Source organism: Carassius gibelio, chromosome A7, assembly GCF_023724105.1.
Source record: "Carassius gibelio isolate Cgi1373 ecotype wild population from Czech Republic chromosome A7, carGib1.2-hapl.c, whole genome shotgun sequence".
NCBI lineage: Eukaryota > Metazoa > Chordata > Actinopteri > Cypriniformes > Cyprinidae > Carassius > Carassius gibelio.
This window is the reverse complement of record NC_068377.1, coordinates 21,323,566-21,350,806: the sequence shown is the minus strand read 5'-3', so window position 1 is coordinate 21,350,806 and position 27,241 is coordinate 21,323,566. Positions and strand designations below refer to the sequence as shown.

The 27,241-nt window shown below is 37.7% G+C and overlaps 1 protein-coding gene across 15 annotated transcripts in view; it reads left to right on the top strand.

The window, feature by feature from the left end:
* The window catches only part of LOC128016807 (diacylglycerol kinase zeta), a 107,540-nt gene that overhangs the window by 28,330 nt on the left and 51,969 nt on the right, over window positions 1-27,241 (top strand). For 7 of the 15 annotated variants that reach the window (XM_052601615.1, XM_052601614.1, XM_052601613.1 and 4 more), the window contains exon 1: window positions 26,989-27,154. The exons of 5 other annotated variants lie outside the window; for them this stretch is intronic. Coding sequence is in view for 3 of the 10 variants with exons in the window: in XM_052601618.1 (XP_052457578.1) it covers window positions 2,691-2,875 (185 nt within the window). In the remaining 7 variants the exon portion in view is untranslated. Of the gene's footprint in view, window positions 1-2,154; window positions 2,876-26,988; window positions 27,155-27,241 lie in introns of those variants that run through there. 3 more of the 15 variants (XM_052601618.1, XM_052601620.1, XM_052601621.1) reach the window with 3 other exon arrangements.

Below are 27,241 nucleotides of genomic sequence, written 5' to 3'. Positions count from 1 at the left end.
GTGTTATTTAAGTATCACTGAGATTTTTTTATAGATTTTATTAATAATTTGAAGTAGGATTTTTTTAATTCATCATATACAGGTCCTTCTCAAAAAATTAGAATATTGTGATAAAAGTTCATTATTTTCCATAATGTAATGATAAAAATTAAACTTTCATATATTTTAGATTCATTGCACACCAACTGAAATATTTCAGGTCTTTTATTGTTTTAATACTGATGATTTTGGCATACAGCTCATGAAAACCCAAAATTCCTATCTCAAAAAATTAGCATATTTCATCCGACCAATAAAAGAAAAGTGTTTTTAATACAAAAAAAATCAACCTTCAAATAATTGTGTTCAGTTATGCACTCAATACTTGGTTGGGAATCCTTTTGCAGAAATGACTGCTTCAATGCGGCGTGGCATGGAGGCAATCAGCCTGTGGCACTGCTGAGGTGTTATGGAGGCCCAGGATGCTTCGATAGCGGCCTTAAGCTCATCCAGAGTGTTGGGTCTTGCATCTCTCAACTTTCTTTTCACAATATCCCACAGATTCTCTATGGGGTTCGGGTCAGGAGAGTTGGCAGGCCAATTGAGCACAGTAATACCATGGTCAGTAAACCATTTACCAGTGGTTTTGGCACTGTGAGCAGGTGCCAGGTCATGCTGAAAAATGAAATCTTCATCTCCATAAAGCTTTTCAGCAGATGGAAGCATGAAGTGCTCCAAAATCTCCTGATAACTAGCTGCATTGACCCTGCCCTTGATAAAACACAGTGGACCAACACCAGCAGCTGACATGGCACCCCAGACCATCACTGACTGTGGGTACTTGACACAGGACTTCAGGCTTTTGGCATTTCCTTCTCCCCAGTCTTCCTCCAGACTCTGGCACCTTGATTTCTGAATGACATGCAAAATTTGCTTTCATACGAAAAAAGTACTTTGGACCACTGAGAAACAGTCCAGTGCTGCTTTTCTGTGGCCCATTTCCTGCACACGCCTGTGCACGGTGGCTCTGGATGTTTCTACTCCCGACTCAGTCCGGTCACCTCTTCTCGTTATGCAGCGTTTTTTGCCACACTTTTTCCTTCCCACAGACTTCCCACTGAGGTGCCTTGATACAGCACTCTGGGAACAGCCTATTCATTCAGAAATATATTTCTGTGTCTTACCCTCTCAATTGAGGGTGTCAATGATGGCCTTCTGGTCATGGCCTTCTGGACCACAGTGAGGTCGGCAGTCTTACCCATGATTGCGGTTTTGAGTAATGGCTGGGAGTTTTTAAAAGCCTCAGGATTCTTTTGCAGGTGTTTCGAGTTAATTAGTTGATTACGATGATTAGGTTAATAGCTCGTTTAGAGAACCTTTTCATGATATGCTAATTTTTTTTTTTTCATGAGGTTTTCATGAGCTGTATGCCAAAATCATCAGTATTAAAACAATAAAAGACCTGAAATATTTCAGTTGGTGTGCAATAAATCTAAAATATATGAAAGTTTAATTTTTATCATTATATTATGGAAAATAATTAACTTTTTCACAATATGCTAATTTTTTGAGAAGGACCTGTATACACACACACACACACACACACACACACACACACATATATATTATGTAAATGTAAAAGTTCTAAATGGAAAAACCTTCAACAAAAAAAGAATCATACATACATACATACCTGCTAACACAGACAGATTTGTCAGAAATCAATAACGACTGAGAACCTGAGGCAATCTCTTTTCTTTTTTTTCTTTTTCTTTTTCTCAATGTCAAACTGCATTTATACATTGCTATAAGATCTTACTACTACCTGCTGTCCTGTTACAAGTGTGCTCGCAGAGCCATAAATGCATTGTTTTGTGTGTGTGTGTGTGTGTGTGTTTACTTAATATATGTTTCCGTGGCCTCAGTTATACATCTTTTATCACTGTTAAGTTTTGTATAGAGATTATTTCCAAATGACCATTTGTCTGTAAGTGATATTTGTGAACATAACTGGATGCACTACTAATCTGATCTAAAAACTATGAGCTGCTTTGTTCCATTGACAGAGTTATAGATGATAAGATGGAGAGAAAGTGAGCAATAGATGTAAAGGAGTAAGGAGAAAAACAATCAGGCACTTGGAGGGGCAGCTACATTTGGGGTCCTACAAATGAGTCTCTTCTGAGTTTGACACTTCCTGGTGTAGTGCAATGTTTGTGAGTGCAACCGGCAGCTAGAGCGTATGTGTGTGCTTCTGCATAGACGCATGTGTGAGTGCAAGATGCAGCTACTGTGGGAGGAGAACAGGAGATGAGCGCTTTAAGAGAGAGAGAGAGAGAGACATGAAGAGAGGACTGGAGGAACACTCTCTGCTTTATGACTCTGCTTAGACGGGGACTTTAAGAACTTCCTAAGAGAGAGAGAGAGACAGGGAGAGAGAGGGAGGAAGGAAAGAGAGGAGGGGGAAGAGGAATGTGGGGGTTTTCTTATAGGATTAAGTGTCTTGAAGGCAAAATGGGAAGCGGATCACGCGTAGAAGTCTGCAAGGATCTGGAGGACTGAGTGCTGATCAGGTGTCCTCCTTCTCTTTCCAAGAGGCGGAGAGCAGGATGGTGCGACCTTTCACTTCTAGTTTTTCTCAGCATGAGGACTCTCTGACTCCGTGAGTTTGGGATTAGTTACCATTGTTTGATTGACGCTCAAGGCTCCTAATGGAGCAGGAGCTAGGAGCAGGTTCACAGGACAGGGAAGAGGTCGTGACCTCTCTGGCCTCCACGTCTGCTTCTTCATCCAACTCTGACCTTCCATCCAACCCCCAGCCTGAGGGGGAGAGAGTCGCAGTGAGTCGCCGGCATAGCAGCAGGACTTTTACTGGGTTACGGCTGTTTGGAAGGAGGTGAGTCCAACACGCACCTGATGAGTGTGTTTATGAGCGTCTAGTGCACTAATTTTGTGATGTAAAGGAAGATTGCATATTTATGAGAACATGCGGAGAGTTTGTGTTCGCAAGTTTCCATTCAATGTTTCCATCTCAAACCCGAGCCTTGTACTGTGTGTTTGCAATAACAACACATTGCGTCTGTAACACTGTTCATGTTACCTAGACAGACAGTGACTGTGTGTTTGCTCACTTGACACTTTGTGTTGTGATCTGGCTGCAACAAATCAATGAAAATATTGAAAGTATTCAACACAGTTGGATTTGATTGTTGATTAATCATGTTTGTGAACACTGAATTGCACTGAAAACATCTGTCAGACACATCAGTTTTTTTTCTCTGTTTCTATGGAAAAAAATGCGTCTAGAAAACAGCACAGGATGCAGAGTGAGCTGCTTTGGAAAAAATATACAACTGAAATTGTCCTAACCATTAGAATGCTCAATATTTAATGCTTCAAAACAAAAGCACATAGTTTAACGCGGGCTAATCTCATATGCGTTTCCTCCAGTGCATTATTCCTTTTTACAGTTTTATTCTTTAAAATTCAGAAAGTATCTTGAATATTTCCATTTTACATAAAGGTTCATTCTGGCAACAAGCACATCTCTGTTAAGCTCCATGGACCTCAGTGAAAGAGTGCTGGCATGGACATGCATATCAAACAGACAGCGCACAATAGATTGAGCACATTTCTGACTAAATTTTATATTTTTGTGACATATTGTTAGACTATTTCATGAGCGCATTAACAGAAGGGTCTATTGTAATGAAGTATGAATGTGATCTGTTCAGATGAGTTAATGTGTGTTCATCCCTTCTACCTCCTACCAGTACCCCGTAACATGTTGCTATTTGGTTTTGTTTTTATGAAGTATAATTCTCATTTTAGAGATTTTATCTTCTACTTCCAAATGGCAAACAGTCCTTTGCACATTTAATTATAGTTACATCCACTGTAATTGTTTTGATTCCCTTGAAACTGCACATTTGTTAAAGGGATAACACTGAACATGATGTAGAAAAACAATTTTGTAAATAATGGATTAAAATTAAGGTATTTTTTAAATTAATTTAGTTTTTGGATAGTTCTCTTTTTCCCATCATTAGTCCAACTGATATCGTACCAGTCTTTTTTTTGTTCACTTACTGTACACTAACAGACCTAGGCCATGTCCACACTAATACGTTAGCTTTTGGAAAACACTCTCCAAGGTGGATACATTTGAAAACGCTGTTTTTGTGTTGTAGTGTGGACTGTGAAAACGGAGGCTTTTGAAAATGATGACGCAAATTTAGTCATGTGACGCATATTATATCAATAGATATCCGTGTTTATACTGGTATTGTGCATGTTATGTGCTATGCACTTTCACACTATTGCTATAGAGATGTTATTTTGTACACTCTCATATCACAGTTCTGCAAAGATTTACTCAAGATTTATTATTTGTGGCAAATAGGGCTGGGTATTGTTCAAAATCTTTCAAACCGGTGCCAATTTCAATACCTCAGTTTCGATACCGGTTCCCAACGATACTTTTTCCGATACCATATGTTTTAAAATCCCTTTCAACATAAACACAAATACATTAAACACAAAAAAAAAATGTTCACCTTAATTAAAACAAATTCTGGTAACACTTCACATTCAGGAAAACATTATTAATACAACTGGTTGTGCTTTTTGGATAGGGGTGTGCAGACACTAAGGATTTGTATCAATCCTAACTTGGCCAAGATTAACAAAAAAAGAGAAACCTTTTTGCCACAACATGAACATATTATAAATAAATAAATAAACAAATTATATTGTGTACAGGCTAAATTTTTTGTTATCCTACTTTTAGCCGCGAAACGGGCCATCATACTAAGTAATCTTTAGAAGAATATCAGAGTCATGCAATGAGCATGTCTGGGTTTATTAGACACTTAATATCATGTCAGTTGGTGCTTTCAGAATCGCCGAATCTGACCAAACAAAAGTCCTTGTCACGTGGTGGTGGACAGCCAATCATGGCGAATTTAGGTCCTTACATACTCGTATGCTACAAGCTCACACAGACACAGCCGCTTGGCAAAAAAAAAAAAAAAAAAACGCCGCTTGGCTTTTGGAACCGAAATTTGCCACCATAATTTTTTCGATACTCACAGTATCAAAGTTTTTCGTTCGATACCATAAAAGCATCGAAGTTCGGTACCCGGCCCTAGCGGCAAAACATGAGGGTAGTTGCGTTATAGATCAGACATACAACACTGGTGTGTGAATGGGGAGTTATATTTGTAAATAAAATAAATCAAATTCCCTGTCAGAAAAACTGAATGAAACCGTCTCATGTCTGTTCCATGTGTATCATATTCAGTGAACTTTTTTGAGGATTTACACATGCGCAGAAACTGAATTTAACATTTTCTGGGGTTTACGTGTGGATGAAGCACTTTTGAAAAAATGCTTGAAAACGCTAGTGTGGAGGGAGAGCATTTTAAAATGAAAAAGCCATTTTCAAATGTATCCGGATTAACGTAGACGTAGCCCTAGATAATGTGCTTTAAGCATGGCTTCGTCCAGCATATACATGCGTTAATCAAACTGCAGTTGACCTTCACACTCTTACTCCAAAACACAGAGGTGATGCTTTATGAATCATTCAGATATTCCATTAAGTTATGTGTCACAGACAGACAGAAGGCGGCTGTAGCGCTACTATGCAAAACCTGCTGTAGCTTAATTATAACTGTGCATGTAATAGGGCTGCACGATATTGGGAAAAAATGACATTGCGATATTTTATTTTTCTGCGATATATATTGCAATATTTTTTCTTACAAACAAAAATGGGGTGAGCACACTTACATTCTCATTTAAATGATTTAAACATCAACACCATCGTGTCAATTGATTAATATGCGCGAGGGAGAGAGATAGCGCTCGTGTTGTTTGAAGACGGCTCGCTCTCTCTCTGTCTCTCTCTCGCGCGCGCTCTCTATCTGTCTCTCTCTCGCGCGCGCTCTCTATCTGTCTCTCTCTCGCGCGCTCTCTCTATCTGTCTCTCTCGCGCGTGCTCTCTATCTGTCTCTCTCTCGCGCGCGCTCTCTATCTGTCTCTCTCTCGCGCGCGCTCTCTATCTGTCTCTCTCTCGCGTGCGCTCTATCTGTCTCTCTCTCGCGCGCTCTCTCTCTCTGTCTCTCTCTCGCGCGCTCTCTCTCTCTGTCTCTCTCTCGCTCGCTCTCTCTCTGCCTCTCTCTCGCGCTCCCTCTCTCTGCCCTGTTAAACTTGCATGTGGTTTTCAGTCCTGTCAATGATAAACTTTCACTATGATGGTTAAGCTGTGCAATTATTCTGCGAATCACATTCGTCAAGGACCGGGGGGGAGCAGCTGGCCCGTACAGTTAATGAATAACGGATCAACTACGACAGCCTACATCGCACATCCTGCGATGTGACTATCGTGGATTCGTACATCGCGATATCGATGCTTTAACGACACATCGTGCAGCCCTAGCATGTAAACATATTCACTGATTCTTAAGATGAGCATAGTGACAAGATTGTGTGTGTTTATGTGGACAAGTTTACTTAGCTATACTTAAGGGGCAGGTTGTAGATTTGGGTTTGAGTTGGTAATGGTATATCACTTGATTTTTTTACTTGCATTTTATTGAGAGTGTGAGATAAGGGCCTTTTGCACTGCTTTATTTCCAGAACTAAATGTACAGTACTATAGTACTGGGATGATTTTGCGCGAATGATTTTGCGTGAACAATCTTTGTATTGGTCTGAAGTTATATTCTAATTTTCTGAGATACTGAATTTGGGATTTTCCTTAGTTGTCAGTTATAATCATCAAAATTAAGAGAAATAAACATTTTAAATATATCAGTCGATGTGTAATGAATGAATATAATATACAAGCTTCACTTTTTGAATGGAATTAGTGAAATAAATCAACTGTTTGATGATATTCTAATTATATGACCAGCACCTGTATTTCCCAGTATAATTTTAAAGGGTTGCATTCGCACTGACCGTGTGTACTAGGACGTGATGTAAGACGATTGACAGTGATGTCATTTGTGTGGGGCGCTCAATAACGTTAACAAAGAAAAACAATGTTAACAACAGGAAGATGGAGGATGCAGTGATCGGAGCTGTGTTTTCGTTGTGTCTCGTGGGTTTCACATTAATGGACATGGAATTGCAATGTATACCTAAAGCGATTGAAAGAACAGAAAGGAGAATCTCCAATGACAACTGAAAGTGCTACATTTGCTACAAAAGCCTGCACTTCAGGGTCTGTATATTTATCGGTGTTCACCATACTTGCGAAATAAGTTGACAAAATGTTTACAGTATGTTACACAGGGTTTTAACTCATAGCAGGTGAGGGCATTTTCGAACGTGTCTGGCCAAACAATGTATACTTACATCACGGGTAGTACCAGTTGTGCTGGTTAGACCCTGCTCCGGTGTAGGAGCTAATTTGGTCCCCAAAAAGCAGTCCAGTACTAAAATCGCACCTAGTTCTGATGGTGTGAAAATAGCAAGAGTAGTGTGATTGCAGAGTCTGCCCATGCACTTAATTGGCTGGGATATGTGATTTGATTTTGTGGTTGATGTCTGGTGTGGACATACTAATCACTTGTCACATCACGTCTAGTTAGAAGACACTATGTTAGACTGGCCATCTTTTTCAGGGTTTTTCCCTGCCTTCAGCCCAACAGTAATATATGTAAAGCATGTTTTCAGAAGAGCATGTTTGCTGTTTGCAAGTGTAAATGTTAATGTGTTTGTGAATCTCTCAAACCCTCGGAAATCTTAGGTGGGACTATATCCTGGTTGTTCTGCTGATTAGTCACCATCTATTTTTAATCCGGTTTCTTCCTATCCATCAAACTGCTTCAAAAGGCAAACAGAACATGATGGACTGATAAATGAGAGCGATGCGAGAAAGAGAGAGAGAGAGGTGGAGGTAGATGGTAGGACAAACTTATCCTATCCAACATATGCAGAATATGCTTCAAACAGTCTTAACTTAATGATGCAGAACATAAAGAGAGATGTTATCGAGAGTGGCAGAATGGGAGGATTTGCTCAGTTAAAATGATACATGTTAATGTCAGCTCTATAAGGTTTGACAGAAGCTCTTTCAGCATGACAACATTTTTATCACCTCTATTATCTCTCGCCTTCTCAGCTCTGCATGTGTTCGCTCTGATGAGACGGCTCCTGCTGTGTGCTTTAGTGTGTGTGACTGTGTCAAGCTTAATAACTGATGCATGAAGATGATCAGAGATGTGAGAAGTGGATGCCAATCAGACTGAATTATTAATTTTCTCTGGAAGAGCTTGGTTTTTGTGGGATCAGTTTCTTTTCAGACAGGTCACAGGAATAATTAAGACTGCAGCTACCAGTATATTTAAGTATAAGTCTGTATGTGTGTGAATTGTGAAATGAGCATGTGTGTTTTCCTTGCTTGGTATGAAGTGACTGAGCATGTTTACATGCACACCAGTAAACTAATAACTTACAAATATCAATTTATTAAAATAAACAGTTTTCCCTATTTAAATGCACGTCATTAACCAGAAAAAGCAAGTAGGCTGCGTTTACATTACTTCATTAATAAATCTGTTTATTTCCCTGTTACTGACGTTGTTAACTGTTCTGTCTAATACAGATAGAAGTCTGTCTGATAATCAGACACAATGGTTAAACAAAGGAATTAATGTATACAAAAAGTATTATAATGATTGCTTTTATATTATTAGTAATAGAAAGGCAAACATTATAATACTTTCTTGTTTGTCATCAGCGTTAAGCAAATACACATTTATATAATTTAAACAAATCTTTGAATGACTAATGAACATTCAGTATCACAAAACTTGCAAACTTAGTCGAATCCTGCTGTGAGATCTTGTGTAATTATCATTTTTATCCAGCATGATCGCGTGTTCTCTGTCTGATGGTCGGTCCGTGTGAATTGAATGTTTTAAACTTTAAACTTGTGATTTCAAATTATGCGATTTTATGTATTTGCCCACTGTCATATTCATGTAATTTTCTCTGTGTGCTGTATGTAAAATTAGTGTTACCTTGGCTTTATTTGAAAAATATGATTCCCAATGCAGACAAACTTCTAAGAATACGGAGTGCCCTGTTGGTTACAGTGTTTACATCCTGTTTAATTATATTTTTACTAAGTATTTATTTATTTGTGAAAAATACTTTATCATCTTAAAGTATAAGTTAGAGGTGCTCCGATCACGATCGGCCGATCGTTATGCGTATCTCCTCAGTAAAGCCGGTTTTCTAATCAGCGGTTAATTCCATCAGGTGCGTGATTTCACATAGAGCAGCTGTTACTACACAGAGCCGTTGTTAATAGAGAAGATGCGCAAATCACGTTAATTTTCAGGGTTTATTGGCCCATCTTCTCAGTTAACAACGGCTCTGTGTAGTAACAGCTGCTCTATGTGAAATCACGCACCTGATGGAATTAACCGCTGATTAGAAAACCGGCTTTACTGACGAAATGCGCATTAACGATCGGCCGATCGTGATCGGAGCACCCCTAGTATAAGTAAGTATATTTTACACTTTTTTTTTTATCCATTCCATTGACAAATGATTTCAAATTTCTTAAATATGAATAAAAAATGATTTATATATTTACACACACACACACACACTGTGTTTTATTTTTATACCACGATTTACTCACTCAAAAGTGGTTTTAAACCTGAATGGATTTTTTTTCTCCTGAACAGAAATGCTATTTTTTTTAATTAACATTTGTTGGTTGTCACCATTCTTGAGGTTTGTGTGTCTGGTTTTGAGCCCTAGAGTATGTTCAACCACTTTTGTCCATACCCTGGCTATCTTAGTCTTAGTTGTCTTACAAACAAACACAATGTTGTCTGCATGTTAGACTAACTAATCATTTCACATTTGTCAATTATTAACAAACATAAATTTTAGGGCTGTGTTTTGCCAAGAATCTGGCGACACAATATATATCATGATACAGGGGTTCCGATACGATATGTTGTGATACATTGCGATACTGTCAGCAAGGTGATATATTGGGATATTTCTTATTTTATTAATAGGATACATTTTTAGGAATGCTGTTATTAAAAACAGTTCAATTCAAGTTTATTTTTATAGCACTTTTTCCAGTACAAATCGTTGCACAAGTTTACAAAATTTAGTTGTCACTTATCAGTAGTGACTGTCAGTTTATGAACATATGGCAGAAGTGTATGGAAAAATCAAATAAAGATGTAATCAAACAGACGATGAACACCATTAACAGCAATAATTATATTATGCAATCAAACTTATACAGTAGCAAAATTTGGAAGTTCTGTATGTTGTAAGAACACACCACCATATGCAAACCCGAGCAATAAATAAATAAAAAATATTTAACCAGAAGTAATTACATCTTAATATCAATAAATAAAAGTGCTTACAGGATTCTGAAATAAGACAAAATAATTGTAAAAACAATAAAATACAGATGTCATACCTTTCCACTTGGATTTTACAGGTTTTTCATTTTGTATTTATGTTCCTCGTGGAATCGCCGAAGCCGCGATGCGAGCACCGCTCCAACTGCACAAAACGCCCCCAAAATGAGAGAAAGCTGCAGCTGCGGCCCTACCACCCACCTCGCCCCACGTGAGCCCCTCTTCACATGGGACACGGCGGGACCGAGGTGGCACCCACAAAAGTGCATATGACGGCACACTTCAGCTTTGTACTTCAGCTTTGGATGGGCATTTTACGCGAATATCACATTTGAATATTTGAGCTCACAAAAAACGAATATTCGAATATTTAAATTAAGTTTAATGAGACAGAGGTTATTTTTCAGCAACATTTATTGTTTCCATCATTTTTGAACAAGCTTACACACAATAAGCTTGAACATTACACATCGTGTTTTGTAGCTGAAAACCTTTAACAATGCGTGCAAACAAACAAAAGTACAGATTAAAAGCAAAAAAAAAAAAAAAAAAAAAATGAACAAAGAAAAAACTTAAAGCAGCCTGCAGCAATTAGGCTATTGTACAGAATCCTTACACTTAATTTTGAAACTGTCAGCAAATATTTTTTGCTTTTTTTTCTATTGTTGTACATGTTCTTGTTAAGAAACACGGGCATGTAAACATGATATGGGGAAAGTCGACTCCTTAGTCTGTTAACAAAAAGGCCGGCCACTCGTCTCGGCTGGACTCTCTGTAATCATCGCTGAAGAACTGGCTCAGCCTTTTCCGACGAGTGGGCATTGCATCCTCTTCATCGTTAGTGACGCACCATTCGCATCAAGGAAAATGTTCTGATAATGTTCAAAAAATGTTTTTTTTTCTTACTTCTCATGTTTTCATCGAGAAACCTGAGATGTTTGTGTCGAGGGTCTAGGGCAGACGCGAGAAGAGGAGCTTTCACTGCATTCTCCAAGTTAGCAGTGTTTATTCGATGCTTGAGAGATGCCGCAACAGTGTTCTTGAATTCGGTCACTTTCTGTGATTCTCCACGGCATATTTAAAGTACTGAAGAAGACCGCAGTCCTTATTCATTAATTAATTATTTTTTTCTTGCATACATCTTCAAATATGCCGTGGAGAATTACAGAAAGTGACCGAATTAGATTTTATTGTTGACTTTTTTTTCTTTCTTTTTTTTTATGGCAAGCAAAAATAGAGCGAAATTCGAATATCATTTTTATTTATCAAATAATTAGAGCAGAACGAATATTCGAATGTTCGACTATCCGTGCACACCCCTACTTTGTACACCGATCCAGGAAAAGGGACAATTATAATGCTAACATTAGTGGCATGCCCTAATGCTAATATTTCCTGTTACTCTCACTGGTGTTCAGAGATGAAGACTGCCATCTAGCGGTCGGGATTGAAAACTCAAAACAAAACAACTTGCATGAATCTTGTATCATTTTTTTTTTATCGATATTCCGTTTTTGAGAATCGATACAGTATTTCCAAACAAAATAGTGCGATACTCACGTGTATTGATATTTTCTTACACCCCTAATAACTTTGATAATGTGATGATTTTTTTTTTTTTTTACTTTTTTTTTGTTCCAGGAAACAGAAAAATTGCATTACAGTACTTCAACGACAGTAATTGTTGTTTCAGCTGCTGTGAAGACAATTTTTCAGTTTTTTTTTTTTCAAAATTTTTCTAAGAAAATTCACATTGGATCAACAAAGTATCTTTATTGAGCAGAACTAGAAAAATATTGTTGAGAAAATTCAAAAGTCTTACTACATTGAGTACTTTTTGTATTCTCAACAGTTTATTTTACAGTGTGGAGTTCATTGCTCTCTTACTCTGTTGTACCGTATGGAGTGCAGCAGTGACTTGTTGCTTCAAGTGCACCATTCTGCACCCTGGATGAGCATAAGAGTTTTGTGCCACTCTGTTTGAGGCATTTCAGATTATTCACATTAAGTTTTGCGCACAGAAAGATTTTTAGAAGCACCCCCCCCCATGATTTCTATCTCATTGTCATGAATGTATTTTGTAAGAATACAAAAAGTTAACAGAACAAACATGTTTAAATTGTATAATGTGCAATATTGGTTTTGCTGCTAAATTATGCAGTCAGCTAGAATAATTTCATAGTTTACATATTTTCATTCAAATGTAGTTTTTCTCGGTTATGAGGAAGTTAGTATTTAGTGGATTATGTTTAACAAAGGGTTTAAAATGAGGGACCATTAGTTCCACAAACACATCATTGATATTCTGTAGTGATATGAAAAAAAAAAAAAAAAAAAAAGCACTGGTGTTGGATTCTTAGAATTTTGAATAATCTATGTAATTTTACACTGCAAAATAATTACTCAAAAAAGATTCAAAGATAACACCATAATTATTTACTGAACCCTAAAATTAATCACAGTTATATAATAAACATAAAAAAAGACAATTAACCATGATAATCGGCATAATCGGCAAAGCCCTAAAACAGAAAATTAATCGCAATGAGAGACAATTAATCATCAGCCAAATTTCATAATCGTGACAGCCCTACTCTTACCCTGATTTTGCGTGGCATGTAAACGCAATAACCTGCTTTCTATCAGCTTATTGAAGTGCAAATTGAGTAATCGGTCAGTCAGATTTGCAAATGATTATATTTTGACGACACTACAGGGAAATAACCTGATTTATTAATGAAGTCATAAATGCAGTTTACTTGTGTTGTCAGGTTACTGATGTGCATGTAAACGGGGAAACCTGGTTATTATAATAAGCTGATATTTGGTGAGTTATCAGATACTTGTGTGCATGTAAATGTGCTCTATAAGCTGACAGAAAGCAGGTTAATGCCGTTTACATGCCGCGTGGAATCAGGGTAAGAGGCAAAAAAACTACTTGTGTTGACCAATTTATGCCATTTATGACCTTACTCCAATAAAAGAAAACGGGTTACCGTGTTTACAAGACCACGTGTGCTTTTGGCTTATTAAGCATATTAATCACTGCAAGAAATGAAAAATCAGCTTTTTCAAGAATGGACATCATTTGTATTTTTACTTCCTCTGCTCACATACTCTCTCTATCTTGCTCTGTATTTGTTTGTTTTTTTCTGTCATTTTGTTTATTTACATTTCCATGTCTTTGTAAACAATCTCAGGCAGGGTTAGTTATGAAACCCCACCCACTGTTTGTTTGTTCTGTTTACTTTATTTGTTCAACTCTCAATTAAGTTTACAGCTAGAGCCCCTGTGACATCAGAGATGACGCTAAGCACAAATGAGAGTGAGTTGGTTGTGGTATGTGCATGTGTAAATACAGTACATTAGAGTGCTTTAGAGCATGATGGGATATTTCTGATCATGTCCTGGAACTTTCTGCTGTAGAACAGCAAGTTCCTCTGTGTCCCCAGGGCAAACCTGTGTTGGGCTGGAAGAACTCCGCCAAGACGCGTATTCATGTCAGACTCCAGCTATCTGGGCCACAAAAAAGCCATGTGATGGGAACTTTTGACAATACTGACTCATGTGTGTGTCAGTGTCTGGTCCCTTCAGTGTCTGCTCATATTCTTACAAGTGTGTGTGTGTATTGACTTCAACTGACAAATGTGCATGCTCCTGTCCCTGTATCTGGTCTTGACTAGCTACTGTACATAATAAATAAAAATGCAGTTTCTCATGCCATTTAATGATTATAGATTTATTCTGTTGCAAGTTTATCTTGAAATGAGCAACTCATCAGTACTTAGACTGATTTGAGTCTCAAAAACGTTGGGTAGCTGCACTGGACGCAGTGGTGCGCGAGGTTGAGTAAAGGAATCAGATTTTCAGAATTCAGAACCATCTAGGCTGATACTAGTGATTCAGTGAGTGAGTAAGTCAGTAGACTGATTCTAACTGATAGCTCAAGAGTTTTAGACAAGTTTGTGAGTGTTGTAATGAAATGATGGCATTTGGTAGCTGCTGTATGTAGCTGTGTATGAATTCTTTTGGCCTATAGCTGTGGTGTCAAACAGGCAGGGCTAAATTTATGCCACAAGAAGCCAGATCCAACACCTCCAGAGCTGGATCTGGCACCAGTTTCAGTTCATCTCCCAAACCAAACGCCATTGATTTGTGCTATGACTTGTATGCACATTTCACAAAAAATTATTTACATTGTCAATAAGTTATGTAATTCTAAAAGAAAAAAAATGCACAGAACAGGCAGTCTGAAAAATATATTTATGCATAGGCTTTTATGCACTTTAGTTGCATTTTGCTGTCAGCTCACCTTTTGTGCACAATCATAACTTATTTGTCGAGGTATAATCATGAAAGGACTATGATCAGCAATGCGGTCTGCTCTGTTTGCAGTGCAGGCAGCTTGATTTCAATGGGAGTGATGCTTAAACAGTTTTGTCGTGACACACTTCCACACTTTTTTGTCATTGTCTTGAATTGATTTAATTTTAGTGTTAAGTAGCAAAGAGAGAGATGGATGAATAAATAAGGAGAATGAATTCAGCATGCTTTACACTATCTTCAGGAGCACTTTCATGTCTGTGTGTGATTAGTAAGGAGTGAGAGATGTGAATGGAGGTGCAGAGGCTGGACAACAAGGACACTTTAAGTCATTTATGGCATGATACTCTAGCTACAGACTCCTGTGTGTTTATCGGCACATTCAATTTCTAATTTTAAGCGACGGAACTCTTAGTTCTTAAAGTTGGAATGAGGCCAGAGCTTTAGATCGCAGTACAAAAACAAAAAAAGTAAAGAGATATGACAGTTGAGCGCAGTGGTCAGTGTGGAACAGAAGATGATCTGTTCTTTCTCCTTTCTGTGTGCTTATCTCTGTCTCTCTCTGTTTGAGCTTCACTTTATGATGGCACATTTTGAAGTGCAGCAGAAGCCAGAAAACTGAGCATCTATCTGTCAGCACCTCACCACCTGGCTCTCCCTGCCAACTGCCCTACTTTACACTGAGAGAGAGAGAGAGAGATGGTGTGAAGGAGAGCGGAGGAAGGGTTTGTCAGTTCATTTAGAGTCAGTGTGTGTTTTTTTTGTCTTATAATAACCACGTCTTGGAAATATGTGTCAGTGTGGTGTGTGTAAATGTGTACGTGATAGCTAGCTCAACAGATTTGTGTGCCTGATATGTGGTATGGCAGTTAGACGTCTTAAATGTGTGGATGCACACACATTATGGGCTGCAGTGGTGTGTCTTTTCCTCAACCTCAGAGAGAGAGAGAGAGAGAGAGAGAGAGAGAGATGGAGTGAAACTAATGAAGGAAGGCAGATGTAATAAACAGACACTGTGTTATTCTGTCAGTGTTGAACAGGAATGCAGCATGATATCAAAGCTGTACTGTCAGAAGCAATCCTAACTCACATGGTGTGCTAGTTGGGATCATGAGTGAGGTGCAACTCAGAACACTTAACAAAATTAAGAAATACACAGTGTTCAAAAGTTTGTGGTCAGTAATATTGTATTGCTGTAAATTGCGAATATTGTGAACTGAAATATATTGTTTTTGTAAAAATCAGGATTCTTTGATGAAAAGAAAATTCGAAAGACCATTGTTTGTTTTAAATAAAAAACATTTGTAATATGTCTTACTGGTATTGTGTACATTAATTAAAAGAAGCACCAATATACTATGTTTGCTATTAAATAAATGATCAAATATAAATATATAACAGTACATTGCAACTGGAATTGAAATCAGTGGAAACATTTGATGACCCTGCATTGATTTCTAGCAGGTAGAGAAACTTTTTCTTTTTCCTAGGCAGGTCGCTTTACTTTCTTCTGTGGTCCAGACGGCACCATACAGCAGCTGGAGCGAGAGGGAAGCATAGTGGGAGCCGCACAAAAAAAGTTACCTGCTGCTGTAGGTCACTATTCATTTTCACTGAGAGGGCTGGAACGGATAGTGGGCGTATTGCTGTGAACATGCTGTGGTTGAGTGAGAGAAATGCATGTGTGGGTGCCCCAGAGAGCACTGCTGATCTAGCACATCGCCTTTACCAGGACCCTACCTCAGCTTCTTACATGGCTCTTGTGCTGCTGTTAAAATAGAGATCTGTGCACAGATCCTGCTCAGTAGTTCTCAAACAAAGTGGCTTTAAGTGAAGTTTTCAATTATTAAGTTGGCTTGAAAAAGTAATTTACTCTTGAAGTCAGATTTAAACTTCTTCTGCTGCTGCTGCTTCTGAGACCAGATGTTCAAATGTACCTCCTCCTAGACTTTTAAAGCTACAGCCACCAAACACAGGTCAGACCTTCAGACTGGTCTGACTCTGGTTGCTATATCTTTTCTTTCTGATCCGGATTACGGTGCTCGTAAACCAGACTATCAAAACCACCTAAAATCCCATAGACTTTCATTGAGGGGGTGAAAACTTTTACACAATTAGACTTGTGGTGTCTACTGTCTACTGCCATAGCTTAAAGGGGTCATATGATGTTGCTAAAAAGAACATTATTTGGTGTATTTGGTGTAATGAAATAAGTTTATGCGGTTTAAGGTTGAAAAAACACATTACATAAGTGACATGCTAGTCACTTGTTAATCATGCTGGAAACATGCTAGCAACATGCTAGTAATGTGCTAATCATGCTAATGACATGCTAGTCATGCTAACAACATGCTAGTCACTTGCTTATAATGTTAACAACATGTTAGAAACTTGTTAACGTCATGCTAATGACATGCCAGTCATGCTAACAACGTGCTAGTCCAGTGGTTCCCAAACTTTTTGCAGCATGCACCCCTTTATAGTGTTTGACACCTGTCAAGCACCCCCCAACACCTTACTCTGGTTGAACTTCACATGTTTAATTGCAATAACGAAATACAAATATTCACTGTAGGTTAGAAAACATAAAAAATCTGTTATAAATACAAAAGATTGCTTCCTTTTTTTAGTGAGATAGATGGGCCTGTATGTTTTCACACAGGTCCCCGGTGATCAGTCTGTACACCACTAGGGGTGCGCACACCCCAGTTTGGGAACCACTGTGCTAGTCGATTAGTAATAATTTTAGCAACATGCTAGAATCATGGTATCGACATGCTTGTTACTTGCAAATCATGCTAGCAACATGCTAGTTACTTGTTAATAATGCCAAAAAACATGTTAGCGACATGCTAATCATGCTGGAAAAGACGCTAGTGACATGCTAACAACATGCTAGTTTACTGTTTCTTATCTATTTATCTGTCTATCTATCTTTATTTTTTTCTGATTTATTGTTTTGACTTCTGAACTTTAAAACTACTTCAAATTAGTTAAAACTGAAAACCCTCACAATTTAATCATTTAAAACTACTTCAAACTTTCTGGCTAGGCTTTTTCAAGCCAACCTAAAGTTTGCCTACAAACCTAACTATCTAGTTGTTCTTTGTTTCGTTTTCACGTGTTTCTTTTTCTTTTTTAAATATTTACTCATAACACAAATGTTACAATTCTTAAAAACAGGCTGGTACCTGCCAAAAAAGGTTTTTGAGTTGCGTTTGTCAACAGAGAACCGAGTAGACTGAAGAATGAGCTGAAGTGTTTATGTTACAACCATCTTGGCCTTCTGCTCGATCATGACTGATAGTGATTCAGTGTTCTAGAGTACAAGAGCTCTTGGATAATGGATTAACTCAACCAAAACCTGCACTGCCTGATGCAGATTAAGTGCTTTATAGTTTATATTGCTCAGTGTTATACTGATGAACTAAAGCTTCAAATAAAAACACACAGGAGAAGAACACTATACAGACACACACAGAAGGTCTTGATCTATGAGCTGACTGAGGTAATAAATCATTGTTCACCGTTTGGGTTTTATGGCAGCTTGTGTGTGGGTAAGTTAATGGGACGGAGGTTGGAACTAAAACTTTTATCTGTTCACTCTCACTCTTTTTATCTCATTTTTTGCCCCCACTCTCTTTCGAACTGAAGTGATGAATATTTTGCACTAAAGAGGATAATGTTCTTTGTCATGATTTACAATACTTCATGCATTAACCTTATCGGAACGATAAAAATTAAAAAAAATAAAACAAATCAAAGCCAAGTAGCTTGTTTTAAACCACCTTTTTCTAGTAAAAAACGTTTCAATGATTAAGTGATTTAAAAATTTCATTACAATAAATGGGGATTCAAGCTTCTAAAAGGATGCACAAGGTCAATAAAAATATTATAAAAGTGGCCCATATGACTTATGCACTATATTCCAAGTCATATGATGACTTTGTGTGACAGAAATGTACATTTGCCATTCAAAAGTTTCTTGTGAAAATGCTCAGCTGTATTTAGCATTCTTCTAATCCAATATGTTCTTTTCTTTAGAAATTGTTTGGCTTAAATTTGGGAATTCCTTTGATGTTATTTGATATGCTCCCATTCAGTAGAAGCAAAGAAATGCTTTGGTGAGCTGTATTGTTAGTTTACTGCAGAATGTGGAGGTGTCCTATAACATCCGTGACATACAGTACTTCCTATTTAGATCTAAAAGGGTGTAGATGTGTTTAGAGCCGTATGCACACAGTCATACGCTGATGTCTTTTTGTGTTGTGTGTTTGAGCACACCTGTGTTAGTTTAAGCAGAAGGAAAGAAGAGGTGTGTCTTTGTCATTAATCATGACATTTCGGCCTGCCTGACAGATTATGTGTAAGAATAAACATCACCTCTATACTGATGTATGCCAGTCAGTGCCATAGACCAAATGTGATGTTTGGATATTGTTGAATTACAGCTGGTCTAATCATTGAAACAAATCACTGGTGTTTGGACAGTTTGATTTCAAGCAAATCAATATTCCTTTCTCTTCCTCTCCCTCTCACTGGTTCTCTTAATGGCTAAATCATCTGTCATAGGTAAGTGTCCATGTCTGTTTGAGAGCATCTGTTCTGCTGACACAGTTTGTAGGTAAAAGGGGGATCTTATTTCCTTTCTGTGCGTGTTTATCTTGCATCAGTAGTAGAGTGCCTGTCCTTACTCATTTTTTATTACACCTCCCACAGTGTAGTCGACACTAGAGATGCAACAATACAGTTAGCCCACAGTTCAATACATCAGTTTTGGAACCAGTTTTGGTTTGGTTTTGATGGCTTGCCAGTGTTTTATTGTGATTTGTGATTTTAAATGCAATGTTTTTATTTTGGACTTTACACCAATTCTCAAACACTCTCCACTTATGGGCAGGTAAGCGCCTAGTCGCGTTGTGGCAAGTCTCACATCACTGAAGGGCTACACGTATAGGTTCCCCAGCTCTTGGCCTCTTGAGAGCGCGTGGCGTCACACGAAGTAAGTGCACAAGACTGTCCCAGATCTTAAAAAAGCCAAAGCGCAGTGGTGTGTGCCCTTAACACGCAATAAATCCACACTATCTTTAATGCCGCTCCGGTATCCCATCATGCATCATGTTGTGGAAATAAATCGTGAGACTTTTTGACGAGATCTCGAGAGACATGTCACGAAAACCTTTCCAATGTATGTGAAATATTAATAATAATTAGATATTACATGTAACTTGGTAGAAAAACAGTGCTTTTACATTTTATTGGTGCAAAGATGAGTAGTGATGATTTATTTTGTACAACATTCGCAACTGATTTTTATCACTTAAAGCGCCACAGGGACCGAAATCCAGTATCCCTGCTGCTGTCTGTCATGTTAATCAAGGAACAAACGACAACGAAAATACATTTCTGCTCTTGACTGAATGTGTTTTGGATCTTTAATGGTAAGCATTAATTTGTATTAAATTTTTACAATGAAGACTACAGAAAAATTACATTTTATAAAAATTTACTTTTGATTACTTTAATTTCTGTAGTATTTCCTACCTGAAAAAAAACTTGCTTAATCTGAAAAACTTAGTTTCATAGCAATCTTTATTCTATTGCATTTATTTGTGCTGTTGTTCGCAACATTTTCAATTTGTTTTTAAACTGTTTACTTTATGTTTTAATTTTATGAAAATAAAACTTTGCTTTGAAGAAAAGTAGATTTCTGTTTGTATACAGTATGCCTGTCAAGCAGATCACACTAACAACAAATCGGTGCATCTCTAGTTTTACGGTACCCCTGTTGAAGCTGTGATACTGTGACTATTCTTTCTCCTCCTGTAAGATCTGTAAGATGGATTGTGTTTATTGATGGAACCAGACAGAATCAGGGTGATCAATATCTACCAAGGATCTTGGTCATAATCAGACCTGTATGAATGTGCATTGCTAAAAGCTCTGCCACTGTGCCATTGTGCCAATGTGATGGCTGATCTTACAGCTAGATCCAGCTTTCTAACAGCATGCTAGCCTCCATGATATGTGGCCATGAAGACTTTGGAGTCTCTGTATGTCTGGTTCTGTGAGTGTCTCTTTCACATTACACTAGCATTGGGTATTGTTCAAAAATGTTTGACATCGATACCTTGACTTCAATACCGGTTGCTGGCGATACTTTTTTTCAATACCAATTTAATAAATCTGTTTTAACTAGATTACATTAAATAAAATATTCGTTACACTGGTGTTTTTCCTTGATGTCTCACTAGAGCACATGCTGCATGCTTATTGGCTCACTGACGTTGATGAGTTTAGCCCCCTAGGTTTACTATATAGACATTCAGATGAACTGACTTCTGTGTTTATGTTTATATGTGGAACTTGTATTGTGTTCTCTTTTTCAGACAGTCATACATACTTCAGTTTTTTTTTATCTCACCATGAAGTTGTGGGATTCCATTAAGGGACAGGTTAGATCAGGGGTGTGACGAGATCTCGTGGCACGTGACGATCCTCACGCTATTGGCATACATCAGACCTTTCAGACATATTTGCATTACACTGGCTCGTTCACCAATCACCAGTAATGGTACGGAAGATATTTCATGTTCACCTGTGAATACAGTATGCTTACCCGCATTGAACCAGATGCATCTGAACGGCTGGACTAGTGCTGCTTCCTCATGAAAGTTTAGTATTTTCACGGGTTTTAAGCTTTGTCAGTTAAAGCATTAAAATGTTTTAAGCCATTCAAGCATGAGACAGTGCAAAAGAGATGTCAGTGGGTTACTTGTGCGCTGTGATAGACTGTTTCAGTGCACACACACAGCTCAGACAACATATGCAAGAAACACGTCATTTTGGTATTTGGAAATCTTATGTATATTCATCATTTGCTTTACGTGCCTGGTACTGGCAAACTTGTAACGTTCATGTTTAGAGCAGAAGCATGCATTGTTCCTTTACAAGGCTCCCTGCAATACAACTCTGATTCTTCAGTGGCGCCATCTAGTGATCTGTTCTGGATATAAATGCTGTAACGGATAACAGAGCGCTCGTGCTGCTGGTACTGCCAGTAGGGTTGCCAACCCTCCATTAAAATACGTAATTGTCCTGCATTTAAAGGTAAAATGATGCGTCCCTTATCAAATCAATACCGGACACGATTTGTCCCGTATTTTGCAATTGCCAACACATATATTTGAATAAACAAATAAGCATTTTTCACTGTTTATAATACTAATAGCAATTATAATGAAATCAATTTCATAAGAAGCATTAGAGAAGCTCATTTGCACTGATTTTGTGCTTCACTTCCACTTTAAAGGGATATTTGTGTTGTTGTTTTTTTTATTTTATTTATATAGTTCATAATTTTTGTGCAATTACTTGCCTGTCAGTTTAGTTGTTTGTAGAAAAACATTTTGCAGCATTTACATATTATTAGTGCATAAAATTTATTAAAATAAATGTTTAATTTCATATAAATAACAAGTTGATTTCAAAATACACCAATGTTTTTTGCATTTTGTGTTTTTCAGTTGAATAAGACTATTTCCCCCCTATATATTTCATCGAGGATTTCTTTAAAAAAAAAAGTCCAAATCTTGTCTCGTTTTCGTGAACCCAGTCTCATGTCTCGTCTCACCCCTGTTAGATTAGCATTCTCTCCTGAAGTTGTTGCATTATGCTGTTCTTCTCCAGAGGGACTGTGTATGTTTTGGTTGAGCTTGTTTATGTGGCATGTTGAAGTAGCAAAAGAGAGGGTCATGTTAGGGAGGGTACTGTCCTTTTCCAAACAGCAGAAATTAGAAGTTATCTTAATCTCACAAGATCATTAGAATAACTGTTTTATGGGAACAATAGAAGTTTATGGTATGCTCACATTTAGACGATTAGATAAAATACTCATTATAATACTCTGGGTGTATAGATTTCTAAATCTGATTCATGTACAGTGTACAGTGTCAGTGTGATACAGTCTAATTCTCTGGACATTCTTCAGGTGCACTACACATTATGTGGTGATATGCTGCCATCTGGCGGATATGTAAACTGTTGCAGAATGAAAATGGTATTCAATACCTTTCAAAGGTTTTGGGGTATTAAGAAATGTTTAAATATAAAAAGAAGAAGAAAAAAAGGATCATGCTTAAGGCTGCATTTATTTAATCAAAGATATAGTAAACACTGTAAAATTGAGAAACAAAATGTACAATTTAGGTTACATCTGCTTTCTATTTAAATGTTTTAAAAAATGTATTCCTGTGATGGTAAAGCTGATTTTTCAGTAGTCATGACTCCAGTCTTGATGTCACATGATCCGTCAGACATTATTCTAATATACTTATATGGTGCTGAAACAGTTTTTATTATTACGAGTGTTGTAATATTCCCATGGAAATGAAAAGAAGGTTCAAAAGTTCAGGCTTTATTTGAAATTGAAATCTTTTGTATAATTCTAAAATGAGTTATCACTTTGTTCAAGTTTAATGCTTCCTTAGTGAATAAAACCCCAGCTTTCGACCAGTAGTTTATATAACTCTGCATTTTGTGATGATCATAATGAGGGAAGTTTTATTTATTTTAGAGATGCTCCAAATGCAATTTTCTTGGCCGATTCCGATTTTCTTTCCTTTGTTTTTGTGACCTGGCAATATTGTGCTGTTTCTGATTTTCTTTAAACGCTATAACTGATAGGATATACAAACAAAAATCTACCTTTTTTAATGCAAAATAATTATTTACATAATAAAATAAATGATTAAACATTACAATTCCCCAATCTGTACTAAGATACAGATGTTCTCTCACTCAAACAACTCTGAAAAAAAAATACTTTGCGACTGGAAAGTGGTAGAAATAATTAACTGAAAATGAGTTGCTCTATATAACAAAGCAGATGTCATTTCCCACTATGTTTATAAATGATCATTTCTTTCCCTAACCTTATTAAATGTGTCATCTTTCACATCAAAATATTACATTGTTACAGTTAATTCAGAATAATAAGAAACCGCAGAACTGTTACCATTCAAATGAGATCAGTATCAGCAAACTCAATCTTTCTACTGCAGGAAATATGTTAAATAGTATATGAGATTAAGTGTGTCCCAAAGCATACTATGTTGAAAAGAGATGCCAAAAGTTCCTGGATGAAAAAAGTACATACTTTAAGGGTGTAGTATAAGTATGAACATTGAGACACAGGGCATTTTTGACTGAATCATTGACAGCAGTTCTAATGTTGATGTTCGGGGGAAACATATTTGTCGTGTAATATCAATTACCTATATCATATATTATGTGATAACTTTTTTTTTTTCTACCGCAGAATGGATCTATAACTTTCATGAGTTATTTGGTGTGCTGATTTGTGCTCATTTGATTTAAGTTCTGCACGAGTCTCTCTCTCACACATCAGACAGGCTGCACAGTCTGACACGACATCAATGCATCGTTAATACATCCTTCACACTGAATGCAATAAAATCAGTATCGTTTTCGCTGGAAACTTTTTTGTGGCCAGGTTTCATTGCTTCCCTAGTTTATGACGTTTTAACCAGGCTTCTTTGTCCAGTTGGCCAAGTAAAATTCTGTCTTACTTGCCCCTTTAAAAAACCTACTTATCCCAAACAAGCGTTAATCGAGCCCTGTGATTTCCCCCATGGTTTTCTTTGCCCATACACATGTAATAAATGGCTAACTTTGTGTCTTCTTCACTCACACTGATAACATATTTACATGTGGATGTGAGCATAGGTGTGACTTCAAAACTCCCCGGCTCGGAATCAGCAGACTGACCGGTGTTCTGCACCCCTGCCAGATTATGCACCCCCTCATTGAAGTCTATCCCTAAACCTAACCCCTCCCCTCCCCTCCCTACTACTAAACCTAACAGTATTAGGGGGTGCATAATCTAGTAGAGTGCAGTTCGGGCCGATCAAACGGGAATTTGGCTAATTCCGGTCCCTGGCCAGTCGATTGGTGAATGTCTAATGTATTCGTCTGAGCACACAGAATGATGCACTTTAACTTACTGCCAATATGTGTGATTTAAAACCTTCAAGGATTTATTAGGCAGCGCATGACACTCTATTACACCTGTAATGACAGCTTCTGACCAGCAGGCGCCTCCCTTCCTCAATATCTGCAACAACCCGTGTGCTCATGTGTGGATGTGTGCAGGAGTAGAACGGTTTATGAGATGGTGTATGAAGATTGAGCTGTCAGCGGATATGACTTACAGCTACCCTTAGTTGGTATCTCAGATGATTATCGGGTAATGATGTGCTGTGGCACCCAGACAGAAGCAGTTATAGTTGCTGTTGGAGATGGTTATCTGAGGTCTTAGATGGCACGTTTAATTCAAACACGGCAAATAAATATACAGACAGGTTTTGGTTGTGTTCCTTGTTTGTATGGCGACTCACACGCACACCCTCTCATTCCTCCCACTCTTACACTCAGAGACAGAGTTCTAAATATAATCTGCTTGTCTGGTTAATCTTAAACTGCATCTAAAACCCTTCTATCTCGAACTATCAAGACAATCAAACCACTTTGTATGTCTTGTGTTGAGAAGTGAAACATAAGCAGCCAGAGAGACTCAAAGCAGCATATTTACCGTATATGGCAGATGCATGTATGGTTATTCACCTAACGGCTCTTTGGTGAAGCATCTGCATAGAACAAACTCTGTTTTTGTGTGCACATGCATATCGACCGAGGCAGATTGAGTGTATGTGTGTTTGTGTGGGTTCAGGTGTGGGGGAAGGAAGTGTACAGTGTATGTGTGTGTGAGAATGCATGTGTGACTCCACATGGTGTTTCTCAGTAAACACTTTTTAGTTTCTGTCACTAATTACGTGTCTTATAGCTCAGAGCATCCCTTGCATTACAGTATGTTAAAATTTCTGGTCAAAGTCTGTGTGGTGGCAGTCAACTTGACCTTAATTAGAATTCGCCACAAATCACATTATAAAAAACAAAAAACGTTAACGTTATTATTACATCAACATTTACGTGCTACAATTTTGTTTGATATATTATAGCATTTAATAAGGAAAATTGTTGAAAAGCACTTCTCTGCTTTACTCGAGCTCAATTAGTAGAGCATGGTAAACTGAACATTCATGAGCTGATGAAAACATACACATTTAATGCAATGCATTATTGAATTGCATACACATTTAATGCAATGCATTATTGCATGATTGAACCGAATTTCTTCAGTTAAAAGTGTCTCCTAATGGATGAATGTAAATGCCCTCAGAGGGTAGTTTAGGAACTGACATAATACTTAAAAAAAATGTGCGTAATTGGATGTAAAAAAAAAAATCCTAAACATAATAGAAATTTTGTATACACATTCTATAATGCATTAAATTGTCGACACTGTGCAGGTAATTTCATGACCCTAAAAGAGAATAAGTCACAAAATTTCAAGAAGAAAATCATAGGTTAACCAGTAATTCAGAAAAAGGAAAAATTCTGCCAACAACACTTGAACATAATACAAGGGTTTTCACCTTTCTTTCTTTCTTTCTTTCTTTCTTTCTTTCTTTCTTGACAAATTTCAGTTTTTCTTTTGCAATTTGTGAAACAGAAACGGTGAAACTGAGAGCGTGGCTGTGTGTAGGCTTGCGTGTTTCTCTATGTGTGGCAGATGCCGTAAACTGCGCAGTCTGAGATCGGTCTATCAGTCATTCTAGGACAAAAAATCTTTTGCGGTCCAAACCACACGGGCAGCACTCAGGCGCACACACACACACACACACACACATTTGCGGCAGTGTCATTGCACTCTGATCGAAGGGATCCTTCTCTCTGTCACATCAGAGTTCAGAGACATACACACCCTCACACTTTCCCCCGGCACAAACACACGTACACACACACACACAGACTCACATGCTCATGGTTGATGTCCTCCCCATAGGAAACCATGTTTGCTCGTGCATGTAATAATAACTCTGCTCATGGCTTGAGTCTGAGGTGTCTCTTTTTTTCTTGCTCTCAAAGCTTAATGTGCAGAGATTACTATAGCTTTAAGGAAGGTTTAATCTTTCACACTGAGAGTGAGTTTGCAACTGGATTATATGTTTGTCTAACAAATGGCCAACAGAGGGAGTGTTTAGGATAATATCGTTGCATAATATTATTAGTTTCAAATGGATTATCATGTGTACATGCAAATGTGCATATGTTTTCAAGTTATTGGTTGATTCTGATCTGCATATATAATGTTTTTGCATCAGAGTAAGCATGCTTTGTCAGCAGAATCATGCTGCTATCTGTGAGCCCCACCAGCTCACTTTTTGACCCTCCCACTCTTTTAGGACAGACTGCATGCGCGCTCTTTCCCCATCCCCAGTCTCTGTTCTCCTCTTACTCTCCTCCTCCCTCTCGGTTGGATGAAGACGGTTGGATGATTTTGACTCCTCCATCAGGTTGTACATTTCAATGACTCTTCTCGTTCGAGAGCTTGATCTTGAGCTTTAGTTGATCTGGAGTTGTAGAGTGCAGTGCTGTTTCCT